The sequence below is a fragment of the Mus caroli genome, unplaced genomic scaffold, assembly GCF_978045245.1.
Source record: "Mus caroli unplaced genomic scaffold, Mus_caroli_1 scaffold_4, whole genome shotgun sequence".
Classification (NCBI taxonomy): domain Eukaryota; kingdom Metazoa; phylum Chordata; class Mammalia; order Rodentia; family Muridae; genus Mus; species Mus caroli.
This window is the reverse complement of record NW_028227259.1, coordinates 74,767,380-74,786,788: the sequence shown is the minus strand read 5'-3', so window position 1 is coordinate 74,786,788 and position 19,409 is coordinate 74,767,380. Positions and strand designations below refer to the sequence as shown.

General features: G+C 42.3%; 1 protein-coding gene across 2 annotated transcripts in view; it reads right to left on the bottom strand.

The window, feature by feature from the left end:
• Positions 1–19,409, bottom strand: part of Atp10d (ATPase phospholipid transporting 10D (putative)) — a 95,803-nt gene that overhangs the window by 15,805 nt on the left and 60,589 nt on the right. For both annotated transcript variants that reach the window (XM_021162656.2, XM_029477564.2), the window contains exons 11-18: positions 18,862–19,050; positions 15,353–15,962; positions 13,868–13,974; positions 12,401–12,527; positions 10,480–10,664; positions 2,995–3,301; positions 935–1,011; positions 255–380 (exon numbers count right to left, since the gene is read on the bottom strand). In XM_021162656.2, the coding sequence (XP_021018315.1) occupies positions 255–380; positions 935–1,011; positions 2,995–3,301; positions 10,480–10,664; positions 12,401–12,527; positions 13,868–13,974; positions 15,353–15,962; positions 18,862–19,050 (1,728 nt within the window). The remainder of the gene's footprint in view (positions 1–254; positions 381–934; positions 1,012–2,994; positions 3,302–10,479; positions 10,665–12,400; positions 12,528–13,867; positions 13,975–15,352; positions 15,963–18,861; positions 19,051–19,409) is intronic.

Below are 19,409 nucleotides of genomic sequence, written 5' to 3'. Positions count from 1 at the left end.
GACTTAATGGAATGTAAACGCACAGCGAGCAGAGCGTGCCAGCAGATGGACGGGCCTGGCAATTGGTTGTCAATAGTTCAAACGTACACATTCCCAGATTATCTCTGGAGACACTTAGAACAGCTTCCGGCTGTCCTCCAGATACTAGCGAGCACAGCAAGTTAGCATCGTGGTACTCCTCTTCATCCCTGAGGCAACCAGCAGTAGAAGGTTGGATTGGTGGGGAAGGTGGCAAATTCTCAGCAGGTACTTACCACATTCTTGTAGAAAAAATAGAGAATCATGTTGGAGAGCCGGGTGTAACACCAGTGCCCGTGCACCAGGAGAAGCTTGCTGAGGTGTCTGAACTGAGAGATGGCAAAGTCACTGGCCATCACAGCCTGCAGAGGTGACAGAGAGGGAAGGCTATAGTGGGCAAAGGAACATGCTAGAACACACACTGCCTAGCAGGTGCAGTAAACCCAAATCTGTTAACTTACCTTCCAAGCAGATGCAGAAAGAGAGACTACATATACACATGTACATACATATATACATGCATAACACACACAGATAGGCACAGTCACATCTTCCTTGTCCTCATTCTTTCATGTCTCCTTCCCTTTCCCTTCCCCCAACCCCAGTCCTCTACATTCTTCATGTCATGTATTCAAATGCTAGTAGATTTCTCCCAGTGAGAATTTAACAAAGCCATCATATGCCTACAAAGTGAAATCTTGTAACGTCCATATGCTTTTAAAAAGGAGAACTCATGAACGCAGCAGAGACTAGCTAGAACCACATTGTAGTCACAAGCGACCGACGGTGGACTGGCTGAAGGTCCAGCCTCCTTTGCTTCCCACACCATAGCTTCATTGTCCCACTACAAATTTATCATGAAGAAGCTTTTCCTCTGTAGGCAGATTATGGTCATGGCACTTGGGTGTGTACTCACCTGCATGCCTTCTTGACCTGAGACACCGATCCCAATGTCAGCCACTTGTATCATGCTAACATCATTGGCACCGTCACCTTCACAAGGCAGAAGAAAACATGAGATGTGTGAGAGGAGTGAAACATTCAAACCCTAGTGGATATTCAAGGGAACAAGTTGGCCCTATGAGCTTTATCCCATGTTCCAGAGTTACTTAGAAACTAATTAAGAGAATTAAATGTAGCCTCTCCCTACCATCAGGAAAAATTCCAAGCTCAGTACTCTCTTCAAATCCTTCATGTTATGTATCTTAAGAGTCTATGGTTGTGATCAAACACCATAACAAAAAGAGCCACTTGAGGTGGAAAGGGCTTATTTCATCTCATGAATCATAATTTATGACCTAGGGAAGCGGGCAGGAACTCAAGGCTGGAACCTGGAAGGCAGAAACTGATGCAGAAACCATTGAGGAGTACTCCTCACCGGTTTCCTATCCCTAGTTTGCTTGGCCTGCTTTCTTATGCACACTAGGACTAGTATCCAGGGCAGCACTGCCCACATGCGCTGGGCCATCCCAAACCAATTACTAGTTAAGACAATGTCCCTACAGACTTGCCTACAGGCATGTGGATCCTGTAGTGGTTTGAATATGCTTGACCTAGGGAGTGGCACTATTGGAAGGTGTGGCCTTATTGGAGGAAGTGTGTCACTGTGGTGGTGGGCTTTTAGACTCTTCTCCTAGCCACATGGGAGCCAGTCTTGTCCTGTCTGCAATCGGATCAAGATGTAGAACTTGTAGCTCTTCCCGAGTAATGCCTGCCTGGACTCTTGTCATGTTCCCACCTATATGACAATGATCTGAACCTCTGAACCTATAAGCCAGTCCCAATTAAATGTTGTCCTTTATAGGAGTTGCCTTGGTCTTCTATCTTGGTAGCTGTTTACAGCAATAAAACCCTAACTACGATAGACAGAAGTTGATGCCTGGTACTGGGGTATTGCTGTGATGGGCCTGACTATATTTTTGTTTACAAGAATGTAGATTTGGGGACTTTGGATTTCCAAAGCGGAGGCATGCTTTAAGTGGGGCCTAATGGGCCATCCTAGTAAGAATATGGAAGAAATTGATGCTGAATGATTTGAACTGTGGGGCCCTGGCTTAAGAGCTCTCAGAAGAGAAGCATGTTACTATGTTCCTTAGAGACTGTTCTTGTGATATTTTGGTGAAGAACATGGCTGCCTTTTGCCCTTGTCTGAAAAGTCTGCCTGGGGCTAAAGTAAAAAGATTCAGATTAATTACATTGACAAAGGAAGTCTCAAAAAAAAAAAAAAAAAGCCTAATTTAGACTTTATCCTGTGGTACAGTCTTCTGAAGAGTGTTTTGATCAAGCAAAGCAAGCTTAAAAGGCTGAAGCAGCTGTTACTGCTCAGAGAACTGAATTTAAAATGGCAAATCTTTTCCTTATTTTTTTCAATAGCATTTGTTAACTGATAATCTCCACACTCACATTTAGTTCCTCATTCATTTGTGCGAGCTGTGTGCGCTATAAGAAAGATATCAGTTATAGATTCTGTGTTATAGCTATTGCCTGGGGTGATAAGGGGAAGCCTGGTAAAGAAATGTCACTCCGATATATGCATTGAAAGGATAAATGTTTTGTAGAACTAAATGTAACTTTCCTAAGGGTAGAACACCTGAGGCTTTCAGTTCCACAGTTCAATAGCTAACTCTAGGAAACTAAGTTGATGTGGGGTCTAAGATATAACCCACAGGATATTCTCATACTGTTCTCTGTGCTCCATCCCTAACATCAGGTTCACAGTGGGGATCAGAGAGGCAGGAGGGGAGGAAAGTCGTACATACAGAAGTAGAGGGGAGGGGAAAAAAGTGCAGCTCAAAAAGAAAATACAGAATTATAAGGAGATAGATAGATGGATGGATAGACAGACAGACAGACAGACAGACGGAAAGACAGATTCCACATATTATATACAGAAGGAAGGACAGGCAAAGGATCAGCCTCTGGGAACATACGAAGGAGAACACAGGGCAGGGTCCTCACCCTCGTACCTCTACTCACCAATGGCTAGGGTCATCACATGGAGATGGTTTCGAACCAATTTCACCACCTCACTTTTTTGAAGTGGGGTGGCTCGGCAGCAGATCACAGCTTGGCACCACGCAGTCAGCTCAAGGAACTGCCTTTGCAGACTCTCCTGCAGGGCAAACTCCAGGGTCTTCCCAGTGATAACAAGTCCCGCACGTCCCTGGCCCTGAGTGTCAGGGGGCTGAGGAAAGTTCTTTCTTGATGATGCCAGCTCCGGAGACACTTGAGCTCTCTTCTGAAGTTCTTCCAAAATTGCACTCATCAGCATCCCACAGGCATCCTTGAACAAAGATGTAGAGACAGTTAACCTCAGGGCACCTCTGGAGAGCTGGCTCAATTTTTCATTCTCCTTCTTTCGCAATTGCTGGATCACAGCTGCCTTGGGTAGTGAACCATAGGCTACTGTCAAAGAGCCCACTTCATATCTTTTCAATTTTGCAGCTCTCTTGTGGGCTTCTGTGAACTTGAGGCCAGGTAAGAAGGAAGCACCGCAGACACAGTTTTTACAGGTAAAATGTCTACCGGGGATGCAAAATTCCATCATATCAGCTGTATCTCTTCCCCAGAAGTGGATCTCGAGAGTCCTCAGGTCTCAGGCCACCAACTACTAGTCGTTTGGCATTAAGCAAACACATCACCTCCCTCATCTGCAAAAGGCACACATTGCCTCCATCCTAACATTGCTTCAAGTACTGACCAACTGATATATACAGATGTTTTAGGCAGTGACTAACGTTTGCATCTTCTTTTTACTTGACACATTAATCCTCTAAGAATCATTTGCTAAGGAAGTATATGAGAAAATATTCTGGGCTTGGGACATCTGTCCTCACAGAGCTTGTACTCTGGTCAGGATGGTCTTAGTGGCATTTATCACATCAGCTTCGTATACATCTGTAGCACCTGACTGACACAGGAAATGCTTTAATGGTAGTTATCCCTTCTAATCTGTTTGGGTTTGGTTCTTGATGTTTTAGAGACTGTACCTCTGGCCTAACGTCTGCTAAGCGTGTACTCTGAATGAGTTACACCCTCAGTTCTCTAAGTCACTTTTCAATCCTTGTAGTGAATAAAGAAAAAAGGCACTTCCTGGCTAGAGACAGTTCATCAGCACAGTGCTCTTGCAGAAGATCGGAGTTCAGCTCCCAGGACTCACTAGAGCAGAGGTCCCTAACCTCTGAGTCATGACCCCCTGGTGGCATCTAAGGACCCTTTCACAGGGGTAGCTTAACACCATCAGAAAACAGACATTTTAAATTACAATTCATTAAAGTAGCAACATTACAGTTATAAAGATGAAATAAAAATAATTTTATGGTTGGGGTCACCACAATATGAGGAACTGTATTAAAGGGTCACAGCCTTAGGAAGATTGAGAACAGCTGTTCTGGAAGCTCACAAACACCTATAACTTAGGTTTTAGTGGGATCCAACATGTTCTTCTGGATTCTGGGACCACTCTAGATTCTGCACTCACATATGCATGAACCCATGCCCTCAAGAGCACATACGGGCACTCAACATCAAATATTTGCTGAGTGGAGTCTACTCAGGATGACTAACAAACAATACACTTACTCAGGAAGTACTACATCAAATGATCATTACGTCTAGATCTGAGATCTAGAAATGGAAGACTTGAACTTATCTTGAAATAGCTTACTGATACAAGAACATCCATGAGTGATTTTTAAAGTGATTTTTTTTTAAGTGCTGATTTACCAAGCATTTCTTAACCCACAATAAAATACAAGGGATAAAGAAAAAGTTGGAACAGATACAAAAGCATGATGCTTTTAAAGACTTAATGATCATATTATGCATAATTATCATGAGTGAGTTTGCACAGTGCTGGGGCCTTTAAGAGGTAGAGCCCTGTGGATGGTCATGGGTCATGACCGTCCACATGAAGGGTGCTGGTCTTTCACAATGAGTTAGTCTACTAGAAACAGACTAGTTCCAGGAAGATGGGGAAAGAAGCTAGCATGGCCCTGCCTTACCCTTGTGGTTCCTCTCCTCCCAGAGAGCTTTCCATCACTCACCATCTGTACACATATGTCCACGTGTGGGAAGCCACATGTGCCGTTGCAGAGTGGCACAGGCTTCTGCTGGCCACCATGCATAAGTTTGGGCAAACGACCAATGCTTACTTATGCAGTAAAGTTTTTTGCCAAAACACTGCCTGGCCCGGGCATGATAATGAGGCTCTGCAAAGTACTGAGAGAATAACCAATCAGATGTGAGACATGCAAATGAGGTATGATAATGAGGTACTGAGAGAATAATCAATCAGATGTGAGACATGCAAATAAGGTATGTTAATGAGGTGCTGTGAGATACTGAGAGAGAGAGTAGCCAATCAGATGAGGAACATGCAAATGAGGCATAGTGCATAACCAATCGGGTGTGAGACACGCCTCTCCTAGGCCTATATAAGCAGCACCAGTTCTGGGCTCAGGGTCTCTTTGCCTCTACAATCAAGCTCTCCCAATAAACGTGTGCAAAAGGATCCTGTTGCAGCGTCGTTCTTGCTGGTCTAGTCGGACGCGCGCAAGACCCACGGAATGCTCTCCACCATGGGACACCCAGCAGAAGCTATAGCTGGCACCATGCTTGTGAGCTTTCAAACTGCGGGCTATATACACCTCTTGTCTTCTATGCAGTCCTCAGCTCACAGAGTTTGTTATAGTACCTCAGAATAGAGAAAAGTCCAGATCCAGCTATACGATGGAGCTACCCAACTACCCTAACTTTAGCACAAATTTGGTCCCATGTACCTCTAAAGTAATGGTAGGAAAAGTCACATACACTTATTACAGACCCAAAATACAGTAGGAAAACTACTTATACAAATGTTTTTGAGTTTGATGAAATTAATATGGCATAATTTAGAAATCAGAATACTTCCTAGTCTTTGAAAGTCAGAATATTCCATAGGACGTGATGTTTATAGTGGAACATAATATATTAATATAAAATTCTTGGTAGCATTGACACTGTATGGTAGCTTACAGTCTGGATAGGTAGTCTTCCTAATACAGTTGCGAGTCACTTGCAGCTTCATGAGTACACAAAGATGTTTAATATTTAGCAGGATGCACATATACACATGTACACATACATATACAAATGCACACACACATATGTTCATGCACATATACACACACATACATTCATGCACATATACACACACATACAGTCTTAACTATTCATGACTTCTAGATTTGTGAGTTCAGGTACTTGTTACCATTTATTTTTAATCTAAACTCTCAGGATTTTAGAGTCCTATACTGACAGGAAAAGTGATATCTGGGTCACGTGTTATATGTTCTCCAGCAGAAGCTGAACACATTGGTAATTTATTATTTTATTATTAGTATTATTAGTATTATTACTATAGTTTTTGAGATAGAATTTTTCTATGTAGCTCTGGCTGTCCGTGAACTCATTCTGCCTCCCAAATGCTGAGATTCTGATGGGTGGCACTGCTTTTTCTCATCATTCTCCTTTTGGCTGAGGCTTTGTTGGCTATAAGAACTGACTCCTAACTACAGTGTTCCTAGTGTTTCTAAATACTCAATGGCAACAACGTACAGTACTGAGAACTTGCTGGTAAGTACACTCTTTTCAGGTAGGAATTGGAGTGAGGCTGCCCATGCACTTAATGTGAATGGATTCACAATTAATATTAACTAAGTTATCATGAGAGAAAGACACAATGTTATGTGTTGATGAGTTGGCACCATATTGTGACTCCAGGCCAACACGAAGTAAACTGTGAATCTCCCTGAGGACAGCAGTCACTATTCACTAACTCGGGTTCAAGGTAACGCTATAAATGTAACTCCATCCACTGTAGAGAGTGGTTGTTTATATATAATCTGTCAATCACAGTGTAATATAGAAATATCTTAAAGTAGGAGATACCAACTTCAACGTTTGTTATTTAACACTCAACAAGAAATCACAATATTTTGGTGTCTTTCTCTATAAAGTGAGTTGTACTTGTTCAATTGTTCAATGAGCTCATGCATGGAAAGTCTTTTAGTTCTAAAAAAGGTTATAAATACTGAGTTATTATTTTTAGGAGAAAATTTCTATAAGCACACAACTTAAACTGAACGAGCTGTGTCTATATGTCTGAGCTGTCTGTCTGTCTGAACAACCAATGTTAGGATTTAATAATGTGAACACTACAGAAAAAAACCTTCCTATGGATGGAAATGATGAAGGCTTCTAAGTGGATACAGTTTTGCCAGTAGTGGAGTTCATAGAAATTTGTAAAGTTTCTACACATGACTCTAGATATCCCATAATCCACACAGGACAGCTTGGGCTTTGTGATCTGAGTTCTTTTTGGTTTTTAGGGACTCCTGAGGAATTGAGACTGGGAAAGGGATATTTACAGAGTAGTTACTGAACCAAGATTCACAAAATGAAATTAAATATCCCTATTGTCTTGAACTGTATAGAAAATTCACATGAATGAAGTTAGCAATAGCAGCTAATATCAACTAGATATGCACTAGTTACTTTATTTTTTTAAGATTTATTTATTTATTATATGTAAGTACACTGTACCTGTCTTCAGACACTCCAGACCAGGGCATCCAATCTCATCACAGATGATTGTGAGCCACCATGTGGTTGCTGGGACTTGAACTCAGGACCTTTGGAAGAGCAGTCAGTGCTCTTAACCGCTGAGCCATCTCTCCAGTCCTGCACTAATTACTTCTTAAACTGGTAGTTTTAAATGTCTTCCAACATAAATTGTATATATATATATATATATATATATGTATATATTTTATAATCATGATAATTTTTAACTAATCAGTAAAGCCTCTAAGTTAATAAAAAAATATTTACTATGTTTCTAAAACCAAAATCTAGAAGAAAGGGTTTTACATGCTTTTATCATAAAGAAATGAGAAATGAGTCTGGATGTAGTGGCGAAGGCCTTTAATCTGGAGTCAAAGGCAGATGGATCTCCATGAGTTTGAGGCCAGCTTGATCTACAGAGCTAGTCCCAGGACAGCCAGGGCTACACAGAGAAATTCTATCTCCCTATCTCAAAACAAAACAAAAATCCAAACCAAACCAAAACAACAACAAAAACAGACACAGTGAGTGATGAGAAATGAGGAGGTTAATTTGTTAGATTTGACTTACATGTCATGGGATGTAAAGATGCATTGAAACATCACATGACACCACACTAATATCATTTTTATTTTCATGTATCAGCTGAAAGCAAGTTTAGTTGAGCTGGGGAGTCAGCTCAGTTGGCAAAGTGTTTTCGAGTTTGAGGACATGAGTTCAGCGCCCAGAAGCTGGGGGTGGGGGGGTGGGGGGCTCAGGCTGAGCATAGTGGTCCTGCTGGCAAACCCAGCAACTGGGAGGCAGACACAGATGGAAACCAGCAGATCCTTGGACCTTGCTGGCAGACCAATGTAGTCCTATCAGCAAGTCCCAAGGCAATGGGAGACCCCGATACAGACAGAAAAAAAAATTAAAAAAAAATAGTCCCTGAGGACCAACACTAGAAATTGAACTCTGACCTTTACATGTACGTGCACACTCATGTATTCACACACACACACACACACACACACACACACATACACACATACACACATACTTACACACATGCACATACACACATACTTACACACATACACACACATACTTATACACATACACACATACTTACACACATACACACATACTTACACACATACACATACACACATACTTACACACATACACACACATACACACATACTTACACACATACACACACACTTACACACATACACACATACTTACACACATACACACATACTTACACACATACACATCCACACATACCTACACACATACACATTCACACATATACACACAGATGTTTAAATTTTTTTAAAAGGGAAACTGGTACAGAATATCAGAAGCTTAATGGCATGCCAGTGTGAGCACTAGCTGACTGACCAACTTATAGCTATATTCATTATTTCCTAGATATAAAACACTCTGTCTCACTCTTGGCAGCACTGATACTTGAACTATTAAAAAAAAAAAATCATTGTGTATGGTGCTGTTCTGGGAAGTACAAGACACTTGGCGGTTACCATTGACCTTTGATTACTATAAACCAGTAGCATCCATTCTACCCCAAATGTGCCAACTAAAAATACCTCCAGGTCCTACCAAGTGTCCCCTTTGAAGCCAAGCTCCCTTTGGTAGCACAGAGTGATTGACACATCTGACCTGAGCGATGCTCTGCCCCACTTCTCATGATGACAGGGATCACCATGTCTGTTCTCACAGACACAGGATGCACTTCTCCTGACAAATGCGTGGAGCCCCAGGCCCATGAAGCATGCAACATTGTGCTTGGTTTCCCATTATGCAGACTTGGAGTCATCTGGAAGGATGCCTGGCCCGTCAATAGGCTTTCTTTGAGGGCACGATTTTACTATTTTATCTTTTCTAAAAGGGCTTCCACATGGTTTGAATGTTTAATAACATGTATGTGTGGTCAACTTGGTTCCAGGAATTGAACCCTGGTTGGCGGCAGCCTTTCAACAACACTAATTACTTTTCTGTTGTTGTTGTTGTTTGCTCACCAAATCTCTCAATAGAAATTGAGGCATTTAGCATTTTTTTAGGTGCTGCTGACCATCTGCAAGAGGAAGCCCCCAACTCTGCAGAAGCCCTTCACTAAACAAATGCCGAGAGAAGACATTTCCTCAGCTTTGCTCATAACCACCTCTGGGCAAGGGTGTTACCATCTATGACAGGCAAGGAAGAAGAAGCCGCACGGGGCAAGTAACTCTCCAAGGACACTTACTTGGTCAGGAGTGGTAAATATTTCACGTGACACGTAACTTATTCAAATGTCCACCCTGATGCTTAATGGGTGTGTGTGTACGGGGCTGGGGGGGGGGTGGTTCAAAATCTTTTCAAGTCACTCTGCTTGCGTTAACAACTCCATCCCCTTTATTTCTACAAATGTTAGATGCTCTTAGGAGCACTTTCTAAATGTACCACTAGAGGGCAGGATTGTGCTGAGAGCCTAATTTTAACATTTATCATTTAAAAAAAAAAAAAAAAAAAAAAAAGACTACTTCCCTTCAACTTAAAAGGGAAGTAGGCTCCAGTCTCAAGGTTTCACATGTATACTCATTTTTGTCTGTTTTGACAAATCCCTAGTCATACAGTCAGGGGGTGAGAAGTTAAAAAAAGGAAGTTTATCTTAATGCTTGTATTCATCCATGATGCCTCTGAATCAGGCCTTTAGAACCTCTATGGCATCCTCCCAGATACGAGCCAGGTCACTCAGCGGCACAACATCAAGAAGCTACAGACGATCGGCCTTTCTTTTTCCTTCCCTCCATCCATCTCCTAATGGCCTCTGGGCTTGGAGTTTAAGGAGAACATTTGGCTCATCACGCATACCTGACTCTGTGTATTGAGGATGAAGAGCTTGTCATCTGGCTCCAGGAGTTTGCATGCATAAGCTATGTTGACAGCTGTCTCCTGCTTGTCCCCTGTCAGCATCCAGATCTTGATGCCAGCTTGGTGAAGGGCTTCTATAGACTCAGGGACCCCCTCCTGCAGACGATCTTCAATGCCAGTAGCACCTGGAAAGCAATCGAAATGAAAAACAAGGTTTGCCAGAAACCGGAGCCAGCGAGAATTCACTTGGTCGTTAAATGAAACCTCTCCATGGGCCATTCAGTCCTGACCTATAGAAACTGCAGACCAGACATACAGTATAAAGAACCATGGAGTTCACCAAACACACATTCTCGTTTTGGCTACTGCTCTTATCAACAAATTCAAAGACTGGTTCACGTATTCAGGTCCACAGCCTTGTACTGAATTTTACTGTTCTATGAAACTCCCAGGGTTAAGGGCAGGCTCTTAAAAGAACATTTGGCCATAAGATACAGTGTCCTTTAGGGATGCTCTTTCATAGTGTCAGTCCATAATGTCCTAGTCTGGATGCAGCCAGATGTTCTTTAGAATCAAGTTTCCCCACCGGTAATGCGGCAATACATTTTCCATTTTGTAATACCCGTTAGTCACGCAGATTTATACTTCCATAGAAAAACTTGCAGATTTTCATGCTAATTCGGGTATTAATACTAAAAATAGTGTTACCTCAAATCAGGTTTGACTTTGCTGCCAAATGAATTTAGGCACTAAGCCCGCAGAGCCTCCTTTCCTTTGGAAATGCAGGTGAAGAGGCATGCGTGTAAGCTGTTTACACCGTCATAATTCGGAAATGTTTAGTACGTAAAAGGGAGCACGGCTATTGTACTTGACAGATAGTAAATGAGACTGTTCTCCCCGTAAAGGAAGGAATGGAACTCAGAGGCAGCGCTCTTGGTGTAGTTAGGGATGCTTCAATCAGAATCCACATCTCCGTATGCCAAGGCACTTCTTCTGAACTTGACAGCTCCTCCAAATCCCTTAGGAGGCTTTCAGGAAGAACTCCAATGTCAAGGTAACGCACAAGACCAACAGTCCTGCAGTTCCTGGGGACATGGTTCTGCCATCAGGACAGTTTTGAGATCTTTGAGTGATTCCAAGGTACGGGTCAAGCTGACGCAAGAGGTGTTGGTTGTGTTTGTGCAGTTTAGGTTGGAGTCAGGAAAGAGAAGATCACGTGCCAGTGCAGAATAAAGGATGTGGAGCCTATACTTCGGGATGCTTGAGTTTCTTGCTTGTCAGTGGATGTCTAAGCCTTTGAGTGTGAACAAGACATGGCATGACTCCATGATCTGTCTCTTCTAAATAAGATGCGTGTTTGTTATAAAGATTTAAGAAGACAACACGTATTCAAGACTTTATCCAATTCTTTGCAAGACAGGTGCAAAATCCTTCTCTTGGACCAGGCAGGGTGTGTGTCTGACTTTGTATTAGGCGTGGGGTATTTAGGTTTGCATCTTCCTAAGAATGCCCACTCTGGTCCCACCACAAAGGAACTCTAGTTCACTGCAGTGGAACTCGGGTCTGAATGCACTTGAACGTGGGAAGAGATCAGAATGGACAAAATAGGGAGAACCAAATATGCTTAATAAATAGATCAATGTGGCTAGCTGGGTGGTGGCAGTTCTTGCCTTGAATCCCAGCACTCAGAGGCAGAGAGGCAGGTGGATCTCTGTGAGATCGTGGCCAGCCTGGTCTACATAGCTAGTTCCAGAATAGTCAAGACTACACAGAGAAACCCCATCTCAAACCAAAAGAAACAAAAAATAAAATTAAAATAAGGTAATTATTTTAAAAAAAAGACCAAAGTTGCTAAAAGAGACAAAAATAATGGCTTTAGAGACAAATTATCTGCACAGGCAACGCAGCGCCATTTACCTACCAAGTAACGTGAGTTTGTTTTCTAGTCTCATGGCAGATTCAACTAGCAGTTCCTCCCTGTTGTCAATGCTGGTCTCAGCTAGAAAGTGATTCCTCAGCCACTCTGCATATTCCGTGTCACTCATGACCTACGAGAGGAAGAAAAGAGGCTAGGAGGCTGCTTATGTAACCATGCAATACACTACCAGGACTAACTTTGGGCAAAATTCCATGCAACACCTTTGTTTCTAAATTCCACCCTATGGGCATCATCCTAGCTGACCCATATTCCTTCACCTTATGGACACACGATCCCCAAACACTGACCACGTATGTGTATGTGACCTTGATGATGATAGAAGGACATTACAGCGTCGTATTGCTTGGAAATTTAAACATTATCTTTGGTGAAAGCGGGTTACCTATTAGACCGTACAGACGTTGGAGGCCTTCTATTGCTGGTTAACTCTGGCCACAGCCAACAGCACTTCAGATGTCCTCTGAAGATTAGCTCCTAAGGTTAAGTTTCAGGAAAGGTAACAAGAAAGGCGCCATATACATAAAACACAGGAAGGCCTTTGTTCTAATAACACGTACACGCAATTCCTGGAGAAGGAGCAAATGTCTTCCTCTCTTTAATTGCCATAACAGATAAATTTGCATTTCAGGTCTTAAAACAAGGGTCAAGAGGAGAGAGCAAGGCAATTTCTCTCTTATACACTCATTTTTACTTGAAAGGTAATTTGATTTGGGAAAATATAATATCTATTGGAACACATTCAAGTGAAAAGCCAGAGTTGGTTCGACCTTGAATCCCCCACGCTTCCTACAATTGTATCATAGAGGCATTTGATCCTTCCTGGTTGACTGGTTCTCTTGGAAGTCCACAACAGAGCCAGCCCCGATTTGCCTTTCACAACAATTAAGCATATAACGTGGGTGGTCAGGGAGAGGCGTTGGCAATAACAGCCCCCAAAGCACTTCTGGGCTCTGCTTGTATTTAACTTTTCATTTAGAAAGGACATATCATACACCAAGACTGTTTTCCATAAACAATAATCAAAACTGGGATAAAAACATCTGGCAAGCTTACTTGGATTGAAAGATCAGTTTATGGGCACATAAGGAAACAGGCCAAACGAAACTACCAAGACTTCACAAGAGAAAAGTGAAGGCTGTTCTTAGCCCACATTTTTTTAAATCTCATTTAATGCTGATGAACAGGGAGGATGTTATCCACAAGGTTCTGGGGGTGGGGGGAGGCGGTGTGGGAGATAATAAGATGTTGGGGTTTTTACTTCTAGAGAAACAACTGTTTACATTCAAGCCACTCAGTTATGCGCTGAATGGAGAGGCTACAAAAAGGGACCCTAGTTAGGGAAACTTCCCTGGTACCTGAGTTTGGGTTGAGGTCTGGTACACACTCATTTTCAGTAATGATGAGTAACCAAGAGAAGCAGTAAGACCAGGGTGCACCCGGCAGTCTCACCTTCTTTGCTACACATAGAGTGCGCAGCCCTCGTTTGGCATACTCGTCCAGGTGCCTCTGTGTTCTCTCCCTTATTATCATCTGTTGTTCTTCCGGATTTGTTCCATCTGAAACCAGGAACAGAAAATCATTACCCCTGCCAGCCTGTCCAATTAGACTTTTTCCTCCTCTAAAAATGACAGTTTAATCCATAAGACACAAATGGCATTTTAGCTTTGAGTCTCAGCTGTGTGCCTAGGAGAGAATACAGCTGCATAATTCTTCTCTTGGATTCTTTCCTCCTGTGAGGAGGAAGCACTAAAGCTTTGGTACAGATGCTGCTGTGAGGGGTCAGCGCTATCTAGCTTCTCCAGGGCACTCCTCTCTTGCTAGGCATAGATGCTTCCAGAATTTCACACAGACTGACATCAAGCCTCTTGGGAACCCATAAAAAGGTAAAATTCTTAGACAAATAGATGGATCTGGAGGATATCATCTTGAGTGAGGTAACCCATCACAAAAGAACACACATGATATGCACTCACTGATAAGTGGATATTAGCCCAGAAGCTCAGGATAGCCAAGATAAAATTTGCAAAACACAAGAAACTCAAGAAGGAAGACCAAAGTGTGGATACTTTGATCCTTCTTAAAGAGGGCACAAAATACCCATGGAAGGAGTTACAGAGACAACGTGTGGAGCAGAGACTAAAGGAATGACCATCCAGAGACTGCCCCACCTGGGGATTCATCCCATAAACAGCCACCAAACCCAGACACTATTGCAGATGCCAACAAGATTTTGCTGACAGGAGCCTGATATAGCTGTCTCCTGAGAGGCTCTGCCAGTGCCTGGCAAATACAGAAGTGGATGCTCACAGCCATCCATTGGACGGAGCACAGGGTCTCCAATGAAGGAGCTCAAGAAAGTACCTAAAAGAGCACAAGGGGTGGGTTTGCAGCCCTATAGGAGGAACAACAATATGAACCAAACAGTACCCCCAGAGCTTCCTGGGGCTAAACCACCAATCAAAGAAAACACATGGTGGGACTCATGGCTCTAGCTGCATATGTAGCAGAGGATGACCTAGTCAGTCATCAATGGGAGAAGAGGCCCTTGGTCTTGTGAAGGTTCTATACCCCAGTATAGGGAAATGCCTACTGGGGTATAGGCATTTTGGGGAGCAGGGGGAGGGGGAAGAGGATAGGGAATTTTTGTAAAGGAAAATAGGAAAAGGGATAACATTTGAAATGTAATAAAGAAAATATCTAATAAGAAAAAAAAGGAAAAAAAGGTATTGTGATGCCCATTTTCCCAGAAGAACAAATAGGTAACTGCAGAGGCTCAGCTAGTGATGGGCTTCAGATGTAAACAAGCCAAGGTCTCAGCAACCCCTGAGCCTCTCTGTCTTCCCAACAACCCCTGAAGCTGCATTTTTCAAGTGTGGGAGTAGCTGGGACTCTCCAGTCCGTCTGACCATCACCATGGCAACATTGTAAACATACCTGAGGAAGCCACAGACAGCAGCTCCATGATAACAGAATCAGCGCCTTTTGTATACACCACAACTTGTTTGGAAAGAGGATGCCTGACCACGACCGACATTCTTTTCCTTACGGAGTCAAAGGGCAGGATGTGTAGGAGTTGAAATGTTAATGAGCCCAAAGCAGCAAAGTCCACCATGACCTGCTCTGGGGTCCGAGACTGTAAAGTGCAATGGTAAGCTCTGGCGGCATACACCAAGGCTGCTTCATCTGGACTCTCTGCCTCATAGCACAGGTTGGAAGCCAAGGGCGGTGGTCCATTGAGGGCTTCAGCGGAGCTGACGCTGAGTCCTACGGCACTGTTTTGTGCCTCTGTTTCTGTACAGCAAGCTGAGTTACTGGCCTGGGGGATTTCATCCATTTGGGAAGAGTCGTCCTCCATAGGAGGTGACAGTTTTGGTCGACTAAAGAAAGAGATTCTGCTCACAAAGGCACAGGGAGTCCCAGAGGATGAATCCTTCCCACTGGCAAGGGACGGTGAACTTGATCTCCGGACAGACAATTTCTGGAAGATGTTTTTAATCTCTTCCAAGGACTTGATGGGCATTCCACCCAGTGAGGAGAGTCCAATCTAGGAAAGACAGTGGAACAAGTTCTCATTAACACGTACAAAATGAGATCATCACAATTCTGAAAGTGTTACCACCGTCTTAACTGCCAATCTGTATTCTCCCTACAAATTCCATAGCAAACAGGAAGGCAAATAAAAGTCACCAGAGAAGACGATGCTACACGTGATGACATTGTACATTTCTATAACTATTAAGGAACAAAATGCTACTATTGGATTAAATCATAAAATTGTTTCTAAAGCTGAGAGTGGTGGTGCATGCCTTCATCCCAGCACCTGGGAGGGAAAGCAGATTGATGTCTGAGTTCAAAGCCAGCCTGGTCTACAGAGTGAGTTCCAGGACAGTAAGAACTATACAGAGAAACCCTGTCTCAAAAAAAGAAAATAAAACAAAAGAAAGGAAGAAAGAAAGAAAGTTAATTTTACACACACAATAACAATTATAAGCACATTGAATCAGGCATAGTAGTGCTTCATATAATCTCAGGTCTTGAAAGAGAGAAGTAGAAGGGCCCCCAAATTCAAAGCCAGACTGGATTACATAATGAGACCTTGTCTCAAAGAATCAATTATGAAGCAATTAATCACCATTAAGATGAAAGTTCAAGTTAAATATTCAATATTAAAACAAAACATCTTCTTGAAATATATTTTTAAAATAAGTTTATAGAGCATGGATAGATTATTTAAAAAGACCAGTGCTTGAGGAGTATATTACAGGAAAAGTTCAGAAATAGTAAAAAATAAAAATAAAACAAAAATAAGACCACACATCCCAAGGCCACTGGAGGGAAGTGACTAAAAAGCTAACAAAATACATTTTTCTTTCCCCTTTTTACAGTCCATAAAATGTTAACTTGACAGTTACAACAAAACAGGCCAGTGCATGAAAGTCAGTTAAGAGGAACTTACCCTCGTCATCACGTGATCTTAACTAGTTGTTAGTATACAATCTGTTCTCATTTGTACCTTGTCTCCTTTTATACTTTTAATATCAGGGATTAAGCTTACAACTTCCTGCCTATCATGAAAGATCACCCAATGGATTCTAAAATTTATTCATACAAGAGTATGAGGAGAATCTAAACATTTTCTCTAGTAGCTGCCACTATGATGTTTTTGGAGGGCTGTGGCTGGTCAGTCTTTGACACTATCAGAGACTCAGACAGAAAGCAAAGCGTGCACCTTGTCACCGCGAAGACTTTGTACCTTTCCTATGCTCCCTTTCTCATTACCCTAAGACTCTGGGAGCAGCAGGGCTCTTTATGCCCATAAAGAGTTTAAGTGGTAAGGCATAACATCCCTAGGAATAAATCAACAATATTTTATAGAGAGAGAATGCCAAATATTACCAACTTTGAAAACGGGTGTAAAACATCATGTGGTACATTTTCTTCAAATCCTCATTTATTCTCTAATTACATAATCATCTTTTTTTTTATGAGCATCTTCTCATATTTAACACTGTGTTAAATACGGTCTAGGATCAGGTGCAGCTTAATTGAAAGTGAATTACTTTTATGTTAAAGTTCCCACCTCTGAAGTTGCCAAAAGAAAATGACTGGTAGGGAAATTAACATTTAATTGGATTTTGCTGTAAATTGAATTTTAAGTGGATGTGTGGGAAAGGCAAGATACACCATGATAGATCACCAGTGGTTTTTCTTCTTAACTGGAAATAAATTTTCCACAAGCTCTTAGGCACAGCTACACTAAAGAACTTCTGAATCCTGGCACATTATACTCATAATGGGTTACAGATAGATTGAGCTAAAAGAGAACCTAGCTGGCACATGAAGAAAGCTTGTCATTGTCATGGCAATTGAACTAATGCTTCCCGTTTTGTTTGATGTAATGCATATGATGTTGTAGGTCTCAGAAGCCTCATAGGCAGCTCCAATTTAGTGGGGCAAGGAAGGCAATGTACAAGTTCAGAGTAAGCCCAGAGTCCTATTGCCTAGGATCACCCCCTACCCTTAACCCCCCCCACACACACAGTGGTTTCACAACACTGGTGAAATCCTTCCAAGGCATCTTTACAATGCAGCAGAACATTTTTGGTTATGAGCCTAGCTTTGTAACTGCTCTCCAGCCTCAGCAACTGACAGAAACATGCAGAAACCCAACTGATGGAAACAGATTCAGAGACCCACAAACAAATGTTAGGCTGAAGTGGGGGAATCCTGCAGAAGGGGAGGAAGGATTGTAGGAGCCAGAGAGATCAAGGACATCACAAGAAAACCTACAGAATCAACGGACCTGGACACATAGGGGCTCATAGAGACTGAACTGCCAACAAGAGAGCATGCATAAGACTTACCTAGGCCTTCTGAACATATGTAAGAGATGTTCAACTTGGTCTTCGTGGGGGACTCCTGACAGTGGGTGCAGGGGCTGTCTCTGACTCCATTGCCTGCCTTTGGGACTCTTTTCCCTTAGTGAGTGGCCTCTTCTAGACTCAATAGACGATGGATCTACTCTTACTGAGACTTGATATGCTAAGGGTGGTTGATATCTATGGGAGATCTCCCTTCTGCTGAGGAGAAATTGAGAAGGAGTGGATGAGGGTTGCAGGGAGACTGGAGGAGACTGGGGAGGGGAACTGCAGTCAGGATGTAAAGTAACTAATAAATTAACACAGTCCTAATTAATTAATTAGTAATTTTAAAATGCAAGAAGAACAGAGCAAGAGTGCCTAGCTCTTGAGGCTTTGAGAGCACTAAACACATTAGGACCAAAAACTATGCTAAGTGCAGAGCCAAGAACAAATCCCAAGGAAATGGTACACACCTGCTATCCCTGCTGCGTTCTTATTTATTGTCATCACGTAACAAACTCAGTACAGATGCCTGTAAACCCCATATTTTCCCTGACAGGGAAAACCCTCGTTTAAATTTACCTTTTGCCGAGGTTGGTTCGGAGCAGAAACCACCACCGTGTTGCAAATTGCCAGTGCAATAAAGAAGTCCATGATGTACAAAGTCTCCAGCGGTGAACTCAGTGCGGTACCATCCAGTCGAGTGAGCAGCTGAGGGGTAATCTGGCTAAATTTGTCTAAAAGTCTGGTATCTGGTACCACGTCTGTTTCCTGAGGAGACAATATGGTAATTGCTATTAACATCAATAACATCTACAATAGAGAGCTAAGTGAAGCAGGAGATGGTAAACTACATTTTCATGTTTTTCTGCATTTACTTATTTCCATGTGTGTGAATGTGTGTATATATGTGTGTGCATGTTCCGAGGCACACATGGAGATCAGAAACTGATGTAAGGAAGTTGGTTTTTTCCTTCTTTCTTTTTCTTTTTTTTTTTTTTTTTTTCTTTTTTTAAAATGGTTGTGAGCCACCATATGGTTGCTGGGAATGGAACTGAGGACTTCTGGAAGAGCAGCCAGGGTTCTTAACTACTGAGCTGCCTCTCCAGCTTCCACGGTCTTACTCTATA